This window comes from Triturus cristatus, chromosome 5_1 (assembly GCF_964204655.1).
Source record: "Triturus cristatus chromosome 5_1, aTriCri1.1, whole genome shotgun sequence".
Lineage (NCBI taxonomy): Eukaryota > Metazoa > Chordata > Amphibia > Caudata > Salamandridae > Triturus > Triturus cristatus.
In genome coordinates this window covers 403,297,088-403,316,712 of record NC_140587.1, presented here as the reverse complement: position 1 = coordinate 403,316,712, position 19,625 = coordinate 403,297,088, and the positions used below count along the sequence as shown (strand labels likewise).

General features: G+C 44.0%; 1 protein-coding gene across 1 annotated transcript in view; it reads left to right on the top strand.

Moving 5' to 3' along the window:
• LOC146830942 (uncharacterized) overlaps nucleotides 1–19,625 on the top strand; it is a 338,432-nt gene that overhangs the window by 118,434 nt on the left and 200,373 nt on the right. Inside the window, exon 2 of the mRNA XM_085605136.1 lies at nucleotides 16,025–16,103. Coding sequence (XP_085461262.1) covers nucleotides 16,048–16,103 — 56 coding nt within the window. The 5' untranslated portion in view covers nucleotides 16,025–16,047. The remainder of the gene's footprint in view (nucleotides 1–16,024; nucleotides 16,104–19,625) is intronic.

Genomic DNA, 19,625 nt, shown 5'->3' with positions numbered 1-19,625 from the left:
CCAACTAACCCGGCTAACTTTCAGCCTATCTCCCTCCTTCCTTTTCCTATTAAAATCCTGGAAAAGGCTGTGAGCAGATCTCTCTCAGAATATCTGGAAGAGCATCACTTGCTAGATACGGACCAGTTCGGCTTCCGTCCCAGCCACAGGACGGAGTCGTCCCTGGTCACTATGATGGACAATATGCGAATGCGGGCTGACACCGGGAGCACCTTTGTTCTGGTGCTCCTGGATATGTCAGCCGCATTCGACACAGTAAGTCATCCAATTCTGTTAGAGCGATTGGAGGAAATAGGGGTAAAGGGCCGAGCACTACAGTGGCTCCGCTCTTACCTGGCGGGGAGACAACAGGTGGTAACTCTGGGCCGTTTTCCTCTGGAAAATCCCCAGTAGCATATGGGGTACCACAGGACTCCAGCATCAGCCCCATTCTTTTTAACATATACTTACAACCACTATTCTCGATCATCAAGGCATCTGGGGTTGAGCTAGTAAACTATGCAGATGATACGCAATTGGCATTTTCATTGGAAGGAAAACAGGTGGTCTCCCTAGAACAATTTCAAAATTGTATGAGTCTGACCACAGATTGGCTGCGGAGAAACTCCCTGCAGTTTAATGGAGAAAAAACTGAGGTATTGTACTACTCGCCATTAAGGCAGATTCAACATCTGCCGGTGGAGTTCAGGCTTGCCCCGGATGAGGCTCCACTGGCTCCAGCAAACACAATACGTAACCTCGGATTCCTGTTTGACAGTAATCTCCAATTGGACTCGCAGGCAAGTAAGACAGCCAGCGTGTGTTTCGGGCTACTATGACTACTACGCCGGATTCTTCCGCTCTTGCCAGAAGACATGCGAGCCTTGATCGTAAGGAGTACGGTACTCAGTAGAATGGATTACTGTAACTCCCTGTATTTAGGGGCCCCCCAGTATATTCTGCAGGGACTACAGAGAGTTCAGTCGGCGGCAGCAAAGTTGGCGCTAAATCGCAGGCGCGACTCCTCTTCCACTCAGGCGCTGCGAGAGCTCCACTGGCTGCCAGTCAGAGAAAGGGTCCTTTTTAAATCCCTTCGTCTGATCCATAAAGCAACACATGGGACGGGCCCGGTCCCTCTTCAGGAAAGATTTACATGGTATCTCCCCCCGAGACAGTTGCGTTCCTCCAGCGCTAACTTGCTGGCACAACCTAGATTCAAACGTGCCAGGATGGGTGGGAGGGCTTTTAGTGTGGTAGGTGCTCGGATGTGGAACGAGCTCCCACTGAGGATCAGACAGTTGGACTCCTTAATGGAATTCGGAAAGAGCCTTAAGACCTGGCTTTTCCCTGCAGCCTGATTATCTCCGTCTTGGCCATTCTCCCAGCATAAGCGATAACTGTTTTGTCAGAGTGCCAGGATACCCGTAGGGTGACAGCGCGCTATACAAGCTTCAATACAATACAATACAATACAAACTTGTATATATATTTATAACCTTATGCAAATGTGTGTTGCTGTGCATGCATACTGCCACTATACTCCTGTACCGATATGTTTCTTCCCTCTCTTATGCTTATGCTGTATGTATGTTGCGTTCTTATGCACTACTTGCCTACTGTTTTTCCCTTCCCCTGCTCTTTGTGCGTCTCAACACTCATACCCTGTCCACCCACTCATACTTTGACTCATGTCTAATAATCTTCTAAATCATCTTTTTCTCTTACTGTGCCCCACCCTTGATTCCGGCTCTCTTTCAACCTGCAATCTACTGCATGCAAATATATGTGATATATGACTATCGAAAATGCACCCTGTACAAACTATGTATCGTAACAATTTTGGGAACATTTCTCCGTAATCCCTTGCACTGTAAATACTGCACGTTTCTTTTCACCTGTCAATGGACAATTCACCCCCCACCCTTTCTCTTAAATAAATAATGTGTCGTAATAATTTTTGGAATACCTCTCTACCATTTCCTGCACTGTATATATTCTACGTTTTTTTCACCTGTAAATGTAGAGCCCTAAGGAAGCCCCAGGCCGGATGGCCATGTAAAGGGGCGAAACACGTGTTGGCTGTTACGTATTGTTACTCACCTGAGAGGAAGTCTCAGCTTCAAAAAAACTGCATAAAAAAATACTGCACATGATCAATCGCTTTTTGGAATTTTTCCGTGTTGAACCACAATTTCCCTGAATTTGTCCTGACACTCACTTGGAACTCTCTTGTCGCCAGTGAGATACGTTCTCCCACTGTCAAGGACAAATACTTCACTCGTATTTCACTCAATAATACGGTCAGTAAGGAATTGGGACCTCTTTTCCCCCTATTTTGCCCTGAATAACAATGGAATCCAACCTGGACATGGTCAAGCTAGGAGTTGGAAGAAGTTCATTACGTAGAAAATGTTTATTAGCCATGGATAGGAAAGTTGAGTCCTAGGCTGTCGCATTCCACAATGCTCCACTCATGGCCTGCTATCACTGTCCCTCTATGCCACCCCTGTATATGGCATGTTCTAGTCATTTAGTTTTTCCTACAACGAACATATAAGGGGGATTGTTGGAGTGGAAGGTTCTGAGCAGCTGCTGTACACTTTGCACCTGTGGCACTTAATTAATGTGCCTTCAAATAAACTTAGATACTTTGTTGGTGTGCAGAGCCTCAGTATCCTATCCAGAATGCTTGCCCCACTGGTGAAACTGAGTGTGCCGATTGCTGACTGCTTTGTGCCCCTGCTTTGTCTGTTGCTAGCTTTACCCAGATTTACTGTCAGTTTCTAAAGTCTATACTTTGGTGCAGTTGTTGTGTTCTTTAGCTATTTATTTACCAGCATATTTTAAGCAAAAAAATGTCTTACAGAAATGCTATATCTTAAATATCGTGTACAAAACTATTGCGCATTTCGAGTTAATATTAGCACATGTGCAGACAACACACTATTTGTGTCAGATGATATTTTTGCAAAGGATATTATTCCACCACACACCACTGTTTGTACAACACTGCAGTGCAGGTGAGCTGCCTCCCTTGGACATACTACTGGAGCTCAAGGGGGTTTGACTTTTTAGCTTGAATCGCCAGTTCTTTGATTATAGCGAAGAGTTGCCCTTTCCAAGGAACTGGGGGTTTACTCGAATCGGGGGCAGCTCTCCACAGTGATGCAATGAATGCTTTTGATATCTTTCTGTGTAAATTGGGTGACTTTGTTTGTTCTAAAGGGAAAGTAATTTTAGAATCAGAGAGCAACATGAGCATGAATATTTTGACAATAATATTTCATTTTGTGTCCGAACTATTCAGATTTGACAATCGTGGCATTTCCTAGCTTGAGAGGGTGGTTGTTGTCAGTTTCACTCAATAGGTTAGAGCCACTACTCTTCTAGGCAATAGGCGAGCAGGTACGGTAACAACAATTAGGATAAGACCAAAGGCAACTTTTATTTTGTATTAGGTTTTTTTAATGAGTTACGTAACGCAATAAGAAGGTACGGATATAAATAAAACAGGCAGAGCAAAAAGATAGCATCGGAGCTAAGGAGGCAGAAAAAGATAGATGGCAAGGCTACCGGCAATTACAGATTATAGCACAGTAGGTCCACAGTCCATCGTGACATGTGCAATAAAACAATATTTTCAGGTGATTGTGTTTCTCCGTGGTTGGCAGGACGTATGCCATCTAGGAGGTAGGTAGCTGATTGTGTATGGGTGACATCAGTTCCAGGGGAACCCCTCGCGTGTGTGGGAGGTTAGGCGAATCCTTCATCCTAGTGGAATCCATGAGGGAGGAGAGATAAGTGGTGAAGGGGAGGCAAGATGTCTACCTGGCAGGAGCCCTGTGGCACCAGCACCCAGTATGCAGTAAGTTGTTCTTGAAAATAAGTCCCATCACATAGCCATCTATCAATTTGAGGTGCGGGGTGGTGGCCCCAGTGTATGTTTGCTAGTCGTACCAGCATTGCAGTCAGGCATCTGACTCCGCTGGGAACATCCTTAACACATCCCAAAATGGCTATCAGTGGGGATTTTTGAGGGCGATAATCAGGGATCGAGGCAATAGCATCGTAGACAGAGGCCCAAAAGCGGGTCACTACAGAGCACTACCATGTCATGTGGAGAAATGAGGCGTTGTCTACTCCGCACCTGCAACAGCATGTACCATCCGAAAGACCCATTTGGTGCATCTGGGCAAGGGTGAAATACATTTTGTGAAGAAATTTAATGTGAAGCAGGCACAGTCTGTAGTTAGGGGAGAGTGCCCTGGTTAGTCCACAATAACGCCACTGGGCCGCGGTGAGAGTAGGATCAAGCTCCGCCTCCTGTCTGAGGTAGGCTCTTTGGGTGCGTATGGGCAATTTTGCTTGCACGGTCATGCATAATTGTGTGATCAATTTACAAGGAGATGGGCTAGCAAATAACATGTCCAGCACATGAAATGTAGGAGGGGCTGTAGGGAACGTGTGATTTAAGGTGTGGAGAGCAGCGCGGAATCCAAAGTATGTAAAGACATCAAGCAGGGGATGCTGTAGAAGCACAAGTATGTTGCACTGATAGGAATTGCTCTTTCAGATGTAGCTGAGCCAACTAGCAGCACATTCTGTTATCAGCTGCTGCTGGGAGCTGTAGGTGACCATTCAGGGGAAAGTTGGGCAAGTATGGGTTGTGTAAGTGGGCACGCAGGCGCAGTCTGTCTCATGCCCAAGTCTTGCAGGTTACGGTGTCTATTACAGCACAATGGTGGTGGGCAGGTAAACAGATTGCGATTAGCAACAAGCAGGGGGCCACATTATCTGCCATGATTGCATAATATGGCTGGAATGGAGGTGGATGTATCCAAAGCTGCTCTATCGTTGCTTACCGTAGCCTGATGTGCAACGAGCGCGTGTGCACCGGGTCGTGCTCGTGCCCGCTCACTTGCTCACCCGCAGCACCAAGGACGCGGACACCTGCGATCGGATCGGACCGGACATCCGATACCGATGTTAAATTTGAAAAAAGGAAAATTTGAACCGAATAAGGGAGAAAAATACTTACCTGTTGCGATCCATTGTTGCCAACCCCTGGTTCAGTGGAAAAGGTTCCAGGGAAGGGCCTGGAGTAAAACCCTGAAAGCAGGGTCGGGCAGCGCGGGAATCCTCAGCTCCCCCAAAGGGATGGAGGGGGGCCAGGGGGAAGACCAGTGTAGTAAGCTCCACGCTATACAAATTCCAATCAGGCGTTGGGATAAATCCAGTATAGATTTATTGTCATATATCCAGTATAGCAGAATACCAAGGAACAGGAGATTACAGAGAAACGTCTGGTACAGATCCTGGTCAAATGATAACTGCCTTCCCAGAACCCTACGAACCATGAGCTAGACATGGTTCTAACATGGAATAATGCAATTAAAGAGACAACACCTAATACTATGCAATATGGAATACCACATACCCTCCCCCCATAAAACAAAACAACAAAAACCCAACACGATAATAATAATCAATACAGTACATAGTCATTGAACTTTTGTGGCATCTTACAAACACGATGATCACGTGTAGATACCTCATCCATGGAAATTGTGGACTGACCTGAAGGGTCTATTGTAAAATCCAAATTAGGATTGGAAGTAATGTTATCCAGATTAAAGTTGTCATTCAAATCAGGACCAAAATTAAACCAAAATCCTCTTCATTACATGCATTTGAATAAACTTTATTGAAAATCTTAACTTGATCATCAGAAACCTTCACCACACTGTTTTTATTCCACCACCCTCTGTTCCCTAAGAAGACAGAGGATTCGGTAACTTTCACTACCTTAACCGGCAAAGTAAACTTAGATTGGCCTTTGCAAACTTTAAAAGGTTTCTTTATAATGACCCAATCATTTACTTTGATAAAAGGAACATGATGATTAGAGGTGCCATCATAGTTTCTCTTTTGTAGAAATTGCTTGTGAACAACCCTAGATTTCACCTCTTGAAGATTCGTCATGATGTTCCTTTTTTTAAGCAACGAGGAGCCAGCTTCCAGATTCGTGAACCATTGTGGCACCAGTTTAGATCTAGCTTCCCTTCCCCTGAGTGCTTTGAAGGGTGTAATTCCAGTAGTGGAATGAGGCGTCGTTAAATAAGCCCATACTTTCTTTTGTAAGAAAGCACCTAGCTCAACATTTGTTGCAATAGCTGTCTGTACCCCTTCCTTAATGAACCTATTGGCCCTCTCAACTAATCCATTAGATGAAGGACTATAAAGAGCGACCCAACAGTGTTTTATGTCAGCCCTCTCAAGAAAATTGGTAAAGTGCTGTGAGGTAAAATGTTGACCATTGTCAGTAATGACATAACTGGGAGTGCCTTCAATTTTGAAAATGTTTTGAAGGAATGAGACAGCATTGATAGAATTGGCTGCTTCAACAAATGAATAATACACCCATTTAGAATGATAATCTATAGCCACAATGCAGTATCTTTTGTCAGTGGGTAGTATGTTGAACGGTCCTGAGAAATCTAATGCAATTTTATCCCAAGGTAATTCTGGAAAAGGGACAGTGATCAAAGGTTTTACATGAACTTTCCAATGTTTATCTGATACCACGCAACTTGGACAATTGTCTACAACAATGCTACTTGCTTGTCCATGGATGGCCACCAGAATATGTTTTTAAGAATCTTGCATGTTGCAGAAATCGCTAAATGGCCTTCGTGTGCAATATCTATGATCTTGTCTCTTAACGATATAGGAGGGACAAACAACCCATTTCTTACACAAACCCCGTTTTCAAACGAAATTTGTTCACTGATTTGAGCAAAACTTTTTAACTCATTACTCAACCCCTTACTAGCTGGCCATTTGCTTTTGTTGAAAATTTCCACCTTCTTAAGTGTTTCATCAAGTTCCATTGCGGCAGCCCACTCTTCTTGAGAAATGCTTCCATTACATTTATCAACAGCATCTATAAGACCTACTACGCAGTCTTTGTAGAAATCATCTTCACCTTCACTACAATCAGGCAGGGGTATTCGAGACAAACAGTCGGCACGAATATTTTTACCTCCTTGAATGTACATAATGTTAAGGTTATATTCTTGCAGTTTGGATAGTAATCTAACTAGTCTCGCTGAAGATTTCCCCAAGCCATTGCCACACAGTAAAGAGACTAGATGCTTATGATCTGTGAAAATCTCACTACGAATACCCCAAATGTACGTTTTAAATTTCTGTACCGCCCAAACAATAGCGAGTGCCTCCCGCTCAATTGTGCTATAGTTGCACTCGGTAGAAGTTAAAGTGCGAGAAGCAAACGCAATGGTTTGTTCTTTTCCATTTATCCATTGGCCAAAAACTGCACCAAGACCTTTCTGGCTGGCATCCACTGAAATGAAAGAATTCGCATCTGAGACAAATGGGTGTAAAGCTGGGGCATTAATAACTAACAACTTCACTTTCCCAAAAACTTCATGCAAAGTGTCACTCCATTCAAATCTTATCCCTTTTTTAAGAAGATGCCTTAATGGTTGAATCACTTGTGCATACCCTGGCACAAATCTAGCGTAATATTCGCACAGGCCTAAGAATGATCGCAGAGCATCTTTATCTGTAGGAGGAGGTGCATCACGTATTGCTTCCACATTGCAGAATTTAGGTTTTATGCCTTCTCGTGAAATGTTGTGGCCTATATATTCAACATTATTAACTAACAATTTGCATTTATTGGCCTTGACTGTCATGCCTCTGTCTTGTAAAATGGACAAAACTTTCTTTAGAATCTCAATGTGTTCCTCTTCAGTCTCAGTATGTATTAATACATCGTCCTGATATGCCTGTACTTGTGGGATGTCACCAAAAAGACCATCCATCAGTTTTTGAAAAACACTTGCTGCCGATGCTAATCCAAACGGCAATCTTAAATATTTGTAGGCTCCAAAGGGAGTCACAAACACAGTAAGAGCTTGACAGTCTGGAGTGAGTTTAATTTGATGGTAAGCAGAGTGTAAGTCTATAGTGGAAAAAACCTTTGATTTCCCTATCTTCGCTAACATCTCATGTATGAGGGGTAATGGATGACAGTCTACTAAGATATTCTGATTTAAAGACCTTAAGTCTACACATAACCTGAGATCCCCACTCCTTTTCTTTCGTAAAACCACCGGAGAAATCCATTCTGAGGAGTCAATTGGCGATATTATTCCTCCAGCTGCTAAATTATTCAGTAGAGCTTTTAACTCCTTCCTGACAGTAAGAGGTACCGGTCTGACCTTGTGTATTATTGGTACAGGGTTCTTCTTTAGCTTTATATTATGTTCATACCCTTTTACCTCACCTACTGTATTTTTGAACACATTAGGGAAAGACTTTGTGATGTTTTCCACCTCCATATCAGTTTGAATACTTGCCACCATGCTCGAAGGAAGATCACCAAGGACGATTGGAGGGTCCTGACCAGGCCGTAATATAATGCCTAACAAAGCAAGATCTTTCCAACCTATGATGTCTCTTCCCTTTACAGCTACATATATTTTCGTCCTAACAGCCCTTCCTAGACACTCTAGTTTGTCCAGAAAATAACCCAAAAGCTCTATGTCTTGTTCTCCAAATGCTTTGGGGTTAATATCAGGAGCAGTAAGCGACATATCACTGGGCCAAAACTGATAGAATGTGCAGTCTGCAAGAATAGTAATAGGGGCTCCTGAATCAGCCATTGCTGGAATTGTTTTTCCACCTACACTCATATCAACTAATGGTCCTTTGATAGGTTTACCAAGTGACTCCGGTACTTCAATAGTGACTACTATATTTTCAAATTTTGTCATACATTCTTGAACTTCTTGTTCATCCAGTGAAATATTGGATACTCTGACTCTATTTAAATTAGGGTTTATGTTACTCCTGCAAGATCCTTGGAAATGACCAATCTTTTGGCATTTAGTGCACCTTTTCCCCAAAGCAGGGCAACTGAGGTTGTTCCCGATGTGACTTCTTGAGCCACACCGAAAGCAAACCAATTGACCTCTCGGAGATTGGTTCTTGTAAATTCTATTTTTGTTATATGACTGTCTGTTATTGATAGCACACACCATATTCTCATCAGAAACCAGACTTACATTAGAGGCACACACCGGTTGTACCGATGTTTGTAAATTAGTACCTAACGTTTGATTTGACTGCCCAGACAACACTTTAGATGTGACAATCGACTTCTCTATGCTTTTCGCTATATCGATTGTTTCAGCCAAATTAAGATTACGTGAAGTAAGTAATCGTTCTTGAACTGTCTTTGGAAAACAATGAAACACAAATTGATCCTTACTGTAAGTATCGATCTCGGGTCCAAATTCACACTTTTCGGCTAATACTCGCAAAGTCGCTATGTAATCTTCAACTGATTCTTCACTGGATTGTTTGCACATTGCGAAATTAAACCTTTCGAGAAGAACGCTTGGAGTGTCAGAATATTGTTTAGCCATACGTAGTTTCCCTTCAGTGTAGACATTCCAAACTGTGTCTTCAGCCGTGGGAGCAGGATGCCTTGGTAAATTGTCAAAAACTCTGCGGCCTGCTGTTCCTAGATGGTTAACCAAAAGAGCTAACTTCCTTTTCCGCGAGTAATTGTCTGCATCTATGGCTGTGAGATAATTCTCAAAATCTCTGAGCCATTCTGCCCATTTTAAGTCAGGTTTGCCTGCTTTTGGTAAAAATGCCGCAGGTTGAATGACACCCTGACTGGATGCCATTGTAAACAAATGTCTAATAATGTTATCGACGACAGTTAAGTAAGATAAACAATGAGGAACTTTTAACTTTTTTTTTTTTTAACCCCGAAATTCTTCGAAACTCACTGTATTTAAATCCTTGAATTTAGGTGTGTGAATCACCGTCACACTAGCAGACGTTGCTCATCCGTGTAGTTTCTCTCCTGTTCTCCTCTTGTATGAATGGAAATCCCTCTCGTTGCGCTTGAAAACAAAGAAAATTCTCCCCAATTCAAAATGGCCGCCAACGTGCGTATGACGTCAGCGCGTCAACGTGTCTCCCAGAATGCACCGCAGCTAGCCAGAAGGAGGAAGAGCACTGGAGGAGGGAGAGCGCTGGAACATGGAATTCAGAGCTCCGCTTGTGGTCACCTGCTTCCGAACGGTGTCGCGGGGTAAGCGCTGGTATACTTTGAAAATTGCTTAGCCAAACGGTTCTTTGTAGCAAGATGCACTCGGAGAGCCAAAAGTCTAAAAATTGTATAACACAGCACTCTCTTGGTGTAGATCGTCGACGCTAAAATTGAAGCCCCTCGTAATGTGAGTTGCCGCGATAGTAGATCCACAGGGAGTTGAGCAGAAAATTAGTCTCTTCAAACGTAAACGCATCCATTAGACATCTCGGATGAAACACAGCGACTCTGTTCACAACCTTGCTCAAATGCACCGTGTAATGAAAATTGAGCAGTCCAATGAAGTCCAGTGAAATCCCAAGGGTCAGCTCACTGTGCGACGAAAAACCCACTCCTGGTACCAATTTGTAGTAAGCTCCACGCTATACAAATTCCAATCAGGCGTTGGGATAAATCCAGTATAGATTTATTGTCATATATCCAGTATAGCAGAATACCAAGGAACAGGAGATTACAGAGAAACGTCTGGTACAGATCCTGGTCAAATGATAACTGCCTTCCCAGAACCCTACGAACCATGAGCTAGACATGGTTCTAACATGGAATAATGCAATTAAAGAGACAACACCTAATACTATGCAATATAACCCCTGGTTCAGTGGAAAAGGTTCCAGGGAAGGGCCTGGAGTAAAACCCTGAAAGCAGGGTCGGGCAGCGCGGGAATCCTCAGCTCCCCCAGAGGGATGGAGGGGGGCCAGAGGAAAGACCAGGTACAAGCAATATCTACGGCCGTAGTACGCCGTTAGAATTTAGTCCACCAAGCAAAACTGGTTAAATCTCCAACAATTGCTCACAATTAGCCATTACAACTGGATTAAATATTATTAAAAGGGGTCTGGAGAAAATTGTAAAATTGGGTGGAGGCGGTGGCAGGAGAGGACAAAATACTCAGGCGTACAGGCATACAGGCACAGCAGAGGTAAGTGGAAGTGTTGGCTATTAAGTAAGTTTAAAGTTTTTAATGAAGCTACTAAGTAGAATAACGTAACTTAAACACCGTTAAAGTGCAGTGGGTGCCCCTGGAGGAGCGCAAATAAAAAGTGCTGTGTAGTAGTGGGGATGGCACCGGGCAGAGGTAAATTGTGGAAAGGAAATGGTCCATCAACGGATACCATAATGAGAGATGACCCAGTAGATGAGGTTAAGGCAGCAGCAAAAGAAAAAGTAAAAAAGTCTGCGTGCCAGATCAACAGCAGAACATCCCAGGAAGGCCTGCAACAAGACGAGAAGGGAGGAGGGTTGGTCCCATCTAATCCCATCAAGGACTTTGTGAGCAAACATTTTAAAAGAAAAGAGCAATTGCCAAGTCAAGGGATAAGTGCGGATGAGCAACAAATAAAGGCCCAATACGAGGACGGATTGGATTGCCTGATTCTACCAGACCCAGATTTACCCAACATTATCAACAAATCATTATCCAACCAAAGTGTGCATACCTTTAATCCAAGGTTGTCTTCCTCACCACGTATATTCACCCCCCAGACAGATGGAATCCCACATCAACAGAAGCAGAAGGTGGGACCTATAGAGTATAGTACCTCAGGATTGGTGCATAATGAGTCCGAACAGGGGGGCAGAGGGAGAGCCCTGAGCTAAACCCGAAAAGTGCAGGTGAGGAAACTGCGAGCTCAGTATTTGACTCCCCTGTGAGAAAGTGCCATCTTTCTTGCATGGTATGCCCCCACTTTTTGCTGAATTGCTGAATGTACTTTGACTGTGTGTGACCTGGACTCCTTCCAATCCCGGTGCCCAGGGCCTATGTTCCTTCCCTAAAACAAACAAAACCCCAATTGGCAAACCCTGACCACATGTCAGCCCCTGGTAAATGGTACCCTAGGTACCCAGGGCCTTGTGACCAGGGAAGGCCTCTAAGGGCTGCAGCACTCATTGTGCCACCCTTAGAGGCCCTGTACCCTTACACACGCACACTGCCTTTGCAGGCTGAGTGTTTGGGTGCAAGACAAAAACAAAGTCGACATGACACACATCCCTGTGTGCCATGCCCATCACCTACACTGCCATGGCATACATCAGCCACCCCTCTAGCTGGGTGCCTTATGCCAATGGTGTGGGCACAGGAGCAGGAGCCCTGTACCCCTACAGTGCCAAGGTCCATTCCTGAGCACTGTAAGTGCAGTACTGCCATTTAAGAGCACATGGGGCTGAGAGCTCGTCAAACACGAGCTCCACAGCACCATAATGGCAACACTGAAGACTGAGAAGTTTGGTATCAAACTTCTCAGCACATTAAACCCACACTGATGCCAGTGTGGGATTTAATGTACCAAGCACCCCAGAGGGCATCTTAGAGATGCCCCCTTAAACCTAACCTACAATCCACGTCTGCTCTGAGGCTGCCTAGGCTGCCACACAGCAGACATGTTGCTGGACCCCTGGGTAGGAGAGCCCCTGCTCTCCTGGGCCTGCAACAATGCACATCCTGGGCGAGGTGCTAAATCTCCTCCCCCAGGATGGGCAGGGGGAAGCTTCAAAGGCATGCCGCCTCTGTGAGCTTCCCCAGGCCACTGCAACCCCCACTCTGGCGGGAAGCTTTGGCCGGAAACCCCAAATAAGGACAGGGGATGTGCCAGCCTGCCAACCCCACCCCACAGGTGGGGGAGGCGAGGTGAAGCACATCTCCGGGCTCTCGCCATCTTGAAGATGGGGAGCCCTACCCTATCAGGACTAGGCTACTGCCCCCTCCCACAGGAGAGAGGCAGGATAGGGGGTGTACCCACCCCAGGACAGGGACCCATTGGTCCCTGCCCTTCACCTACCTGTAACGCCCCTAAATCTAGTATTTAGGGGCACCCTGAACCTTTTTTCCCCAGATTCCAGATTCAAAACTACAAAGAAGAGCAAGAAGAAAGAAGACCTGCCCTGCAGCTGCTAAAAAGAGGAAGACACCAACTGCTTTGGCCCCAGCCTTACCGGCCTTTCGACCCTCGAACCTGCTCCTGCTCCAACCCGGCATCTCTTGTGGCCAGCAACCTCACAAACCCCAGAGGACCTGGCTACCTTTTGGCTCTAAGCCCCTGGGACTCCCATGAGTAGAGGCTCTACTCGAAACCTACCTCTAATCCCTGGCAGCAGCCCGGAACCGTGAACCCAGCACACTCTGCACCAGCCAAGCCTGGCCAGTGCCGGAGTGGACAAAGACCACGAGGACGACCCCACGGCAACTGTGACCCCGAGTCCGGCACCCAAGGACCTCCCTCGACACTCCTGAAGGAGCCTGCAGCCTCAGAACAAGGTGCCCCCCCAACCGCGATCAACAGAGGGTAAGATTTCCCGACACCAAAAGGCACCCCTGCACGCGGCGCCCCGCGGCCCCCTGTGCCCAATCCCGGGGTGCCTACCTATCCTCCAACTACCCAACTTACCTCTCGAAGTGGTGGTGGCATCTGAAGAATCCTCGTCCCCGAGCTCGCAGTCTTTTTCCAAACCGGAGGTTTCTCATTGAAATCAATTGAGCGCCCGAAGGCTCAAAAGCACCCTGCACCCAGCCGCCTGAGTGGCCCTGGCAGTGAAACCTCTACACCTACCTACTTCCCCACTTGCCCTGAGTAAGTGACCAGGAGCCCAGCTCCCACAGCCGCGTGGCTTGCCAGTCAACAGCCACCAACCAAGGCCCCCCTATCCCTCGTAGGATAACATTGGGCCTAACTCACTCTGCACCCGGCCACCTTAGAGTCGCTGAGGGTGAACCAACTGTACCTACCCGACCCTGGGGGACCCCTGAGTCTATGCCCAGAACCTCAACTCTGCCAGTCGAGTACTTACCCTTAAACCGATAACTCTATTTTCCTCATAGGGTAACATTGACTGGCTTTTGCTTGGAAATTCTTCTAAGTGTGGACTTTTCAAAACTCAAAATATTCACCAAAAATCAGCCGAGTATCAAAAACGAATTTACTCACCTGCTCTTAGGTGAGCTCCCAGTGCTGGATCTTGGTGCCCAGCACTGACTCTGAAAAGTACCCACAACTATACGTACCTCTAACTCCTTTTTCTTCCATAGGAAACCATTGACTGTTTTTCTGTGAAATTTTTTCTAAGTGTTGATTTCTGCAATTTCTAAATATTCTTCAAAAATCGTATAACATCTGAAAACGTAATTACTTACCTGTTTTGGATAAAGGTCCCTGAACTGAGTCTAGGCACCCAGCACTGGATTACAAAAGTAACGATAACCTACAGTACCTGTAACCTACATTTTCTTCCATAGGAAATCATTGACTGTTTTCTTTGAAATATTTTCTAAGTGTCAACTTTTAAAATAGCTAAATATACTTTATAAATCATTACAGTAATTAAGCCGACTTTCATCACTTGATTCTGAGTACTGACCCAGGACTGAATCTAGGATCCAGTCCTGGAATTCCAAAAGTAATCCAAAAAGTAATCTGTTGCGAATAACTTGAAATTTCCATTGAGCTCAATGCATTGTTGTGTTTAAAATAGAGTTGCCTATTGCAACCACTTGTAACTGTTTACAAAAGTCAATTGCATATTGCAAAAGTATTTATATGAAACATCTCATTCTGAGAAAGTATATTTTAAATCCAAGTGTTGGTTCTAAAATAAAACAAGCATATATTTTTTATATATAAACCATTGGCCTAGAGTTCAGTTGTTGAGTGTGTGAGACCATTTGCTGACTGAGTGTGTACAACAAATGCTTTACACTGTCCTCTGATACTGCCTTACTGCTCGACCAAGCTACCACTTTAGAGAGTCAGGTTATATCTAACTTTAGCCTCAGTCAAACCCTTGGGGACTGTGGACTCTGTACACCCTGTACCTATTAAGGAACAGTATATACAGTGCCACTTTCTCACATCTACCCCCCACTCTGGAGATTTCAGTGACCCCATCTTCAACTATGTTGGATGTAATGGTGATTTTACAAAAGGCTTTACAAGGACTTTTGGAAGTATCTATGGTGAATAATGATATATTGAAATCCCAGTGGGCGAGCTGAAACAAATCCGAGAACATATGCCATCTGTGTCCAGACCAGTAAGGAGCGAAAATGTAAATAGGGAGCCAGGTGACAAGATACTACGTCGTCCCTTACCTGATCTTGTCTGTAGAGACGTAGTAGAATTCGCAGGGACGCAAAGGACCAACTTCCAAAATATCTAATTTAAAATCTTGTGTTGTTTAAACCCCCTACAAGATTCTATTTAGAAATTAGGGAGGAGGGCCGGGGTACTGGACGTAGTGGGATTCCTGCTGTCGACCTGCGAAGCAACAAGTATCATCTATTAGACTCTATGGGAATTTCTTTTAATGATTAACCTAAATTTGTTGTCATTTAACAGTTATTGTCTATTTGAAGAAACCTTTAATTTGCCTACCTGCGATCAGAAGTTGTTTTAGTCCTACGTCCAGTATTTCTTGCGTTGACTTTATGGGATGGATTGGATGTTCTCTAGTTATTCGTTTTTTGGACGGTGTGAGAATGAACTGTAAAAGTAAAACAATGAATTAGTTCTTTTAATTCTAACCTTGATTCTTTAAATTCACTTCGAACAATAAGTCACTTACTTCTTTAAAGTTTTCTGTATTCTCCTGTTAGCGAAATCCTTTCTTTGCAGCTTTTAAAAATAGGAAACAAGAACATACCATAGTTCTACCTAAACATTTATACTCTAAACATTGGTTGAAAAGTCTTTTCTTTGCATATACAATCACTAATCAAATAATGTTCAATTATTGTAACAAAATCTGTAGCGAAAGTCCGAAAATTCTAAACGTTGAAATAGGATTCTTTCTATTTCAAAGGGTCCAAAAATTGTCTTTGATTTCCTATAATATGCCTTTATTGTGATGGGCGCCGAAATTAAAGTTAAAGTACTTAACTCCTTTCTTTGTTTTCATTTGCAGGTCTTCATCTGTATTCAGGAACAATGAGGCATCGAAACTGGAATCGCGGAGATACAAACACTCTTGCTCGCGGAATCAGGTAAGTTCAAAAGATGCCCCAAGACGCTCCCTGCTCGTGAAACCAAGAGAAGGCAAAGCGCCTTCTAGAACTAAGGGTGCGGCTTTTAAAGCCAGCCGCACCCAAGTGCTTACGCGTACCGCCACGTCCTGCGTGCGGTACGTGTTGGATCCATTTCTCTTCTCCGCTTTACTGAGAGCGTCTCAGTTAAGCCTGGGCAAAGCACTACGCTACGCTCGCGTAGTTTGCGAAGTTCGCGCTACTTCGCACTCCGCGAACTGCACGTAGCACAGTGCGAACACGCGTAGCGTAGTGTTGCGTAGTGCTGCGGTCATTTTTTGCTTGCTCGCGATCCTCAACGTCAAGTTGGCGACCGCGAGCAAGCAAAATGACATCCCGGCGAGACTTTTTCCTTGTTCGCGATCAGCAACATCAAGTTGGCGATCGCGAGCATGGAAAATAAACCTCCCGGCGAGATTCCCAACGCGAGGAGGTCAGGTTTCTCATTGCGAGTGGTCGCGTATGCTCGCGACCGCTCGCGATGAGAAACTACCAGTTCGCGTTGAGAAAGCTGCCGCTCGAGTAAAAATCTACTCGAGCAGCAGAAAACTACAGCTCGCACTGTGCAAGATGCCATTTTCAATGATTGCACAGTGCCGGTTGCTTGTCCGCACTGTGCAATCATTGAAAACGACATCTGGCACAGTGCGAACAAGGTACTACGCAGTTCGCGAAGTGCTACGCGTAGCTCGCGTAGTGCAAACTGCACTTTGCGTAGCTTCGCGAAGTGCTACTTCGCGAACTACGCCCAGGGTTAGTCTCAGTGCAAGCGGTACTCTTCAATTGCCTGCAGCTACTTTTCCGCTTCACTGAGAGCGTCTCAGTGTAAGCGGTATTCTTCAACTGTCAGCAGCTAACAAACAACTTAGTCCGTTCTTAAATTTAAATACCAAATGAAATGGCATAAATTGCAGTTTCCAGGTTGTAACATGAATCATAAAGGTAAAAAGAAATATTGTCCGCAGAGTCTTCTTACAATTATGTTATCACAATAACATTTCAAACGACACATACTATAAATGGACACCAAAACTGAAGTATCCTTTACAAATTCATTAGGTCATTGTATAACGGAGTGCTGGTGCACGGGAAAGGGGTGGGTTTTTATGACACCAGGCGAGCAAACTATATATACAGAAGGGGGTCACAGTGTATATATCTCTAGGTGCCCAATGCTTGTAAAGAAATCTGGAGAAGCAACCAGTTATAGACAATACAACAAGAGCGAGAAGGGTGGTCAAGAATATAAAGGGGATGGAGAAATTATCGGGAAAAAAGAACATCATCTGTATAAGGGTTAGTGATAGTAGAATTATGAAACCAGAATGCCTGAACTCAAAGAAGAACCCCCAGAAAACTCAGAAAGAGCTAAAGAATAGAATAAACGATGAAAATGAAAAAGGAGGAAAGAAGATACAATTAAGATTAAAAAAAAGATGAAAGTAGAGAGCAGGAGAATGATGGCCCAAGTAGACTACTCATTAGGCAAGTTAATGTGATGATGCAAGGAATGATTAGTGGGGACTCAACCACGTGGGGGAGGAAAGCGAAAAGGAAAAACAAGGAAAAAATAAAAGATATGGAGAAAAAGGAAGGCTGTACCTTAAAGCAGCACACTAGAGGGAAGAGGCAAAAGATTAAAAAACTACACACCCTAAAACGATCTCAGCTATTGCTAACCTTTTCTAAATGTGTCAGCCTAAGAGAGTTAGGGACAAACGACCTTCGACAATCAGGGTTTATACAAAATAAAAATGGGAAGGAGGTAACCAAATCCCTTATGTATTCTGGCCGTGTAAAACATACAATAATAAAAGCAGAAAAGGAGCTGCAGAAGGAAGATCAGTATTTTTGAGCCATCATGCGGGCCTTGGGGAAAGACAAATAAGACTAATTGACCAGGAGTTGGATGGAAAGGAACATGGAAATCACAGTAACTGGGGGGAAGGATGGCAGAGACCTGGAATGATGAAAACTGTGGAGATATGTTCTCGAACTGGACTATGCCAACCCAGGGAGAAGAAGGGTGGCTAAGTGAAATAGATTAAGATACTGGGTCATCGCACAGCCTTGGGGTTCTTTCCTGGAATGTAAATGCATTTAGTAAAATATCAAAATCAGAAACCTTAAAAAAATTAATTGATATCAACTACTTCATGTGCATGCAAGAAACCTGGCTGTGTGATGTAACCCCAACAATAGAAGGATATGGGCCGGTTCATAAGTCTGCAACAAAAGGGCAGCAAGGACGACCTGCTTGGGGGATCTCTACCCTAATATCAGCCAGAATAGTTAGAAAGGTAACACCTCTATCAGTAAGATGCAAATGGCTGGTAGTATGCAAAGTGGGACCCCAAGACCCATACCCTATGAATGAGAAATTAAGAAATATAGGCAGGAAATGAGAAGGATGAAAGAGGACATTGATTGGTTGTGTGACACTTACTCGAAAGATATCTTTATATTGATGGGGATCTGATCACAGACTGAACCCAAACAAAATGGATAGATGGTCCAAAGAAATGCTGCAATCATTCAATATAGAGATGGCAAATTTCCCTGGAACTAAAGTATCAAAATGGGATATAGCGTTGGGAAATTATCTGGGCTCAAAATGTCTAGTTTGTCTAAATGGGCAGATAGGTGAGGATTGCCCAGCACTACAGGCTTTTAAGACTGGCCAACAATTATGCCAACTCATTATAAATATATGCATGCCTGGAACTTTGACAAAATAAGGGATTTCAAAGTGGGCTCTGAAGAGGAAAGTGATCACCATCCTCTGAAGTTAAAATTGAAAATAGGAAAAGTTGTACAAAGGGAAAAGGTGATCCCCGTTCAGATGGATTCCCCTAAACGACTGTCCCCTAGATTAACAGAGGAACGTATGGAAAAATTGTAAAATTTGCAGCAAAATATATCACTGAATGATAGCTTAGAGCCTCACCCTGAAGGGTATGAGAATATCATTGGAAAGGTAGTACCGTGCCTTAGAGGAGTCTTAAAAGGGAAGGGAATCAGAAATGCAAAGCTACCAAATAATCAAAGTAATAAAAACAAATGTTTACTGAGGAATGGAAAATCCCAAAGGCACAGATAAGGAAAGGGGAGATAAACCTTAAATTAAGGTATGATATGGAAAGTCATAATGCGCTGATGAAGTTAAGTTGAAGGTATAAAGGTTAATCAGAGACCAGAAAAGAGAACATAAAGAGAAGTGCTGGAGACTTATGAAAGAGGCAATAGAAACTAAAAACCTAAAAGATTCTTGGAAATAATTACAAGAGGTGGCAGTGAAATCTCAGGGATGGATGGTCTGTGCGGTGGAGGAACAAGCTTGGGTGGACCACTGGAGGAGATATATGGTAAAGTAGTGGAGAAAGTAGGGAAACCAGCATTTCCTTGGGATAAAGTGGGTGAGAATATAAGGGCTATGTTTGCATTAAGAAATATTAAAAACATTATCACAAGATTAAGCCTTAC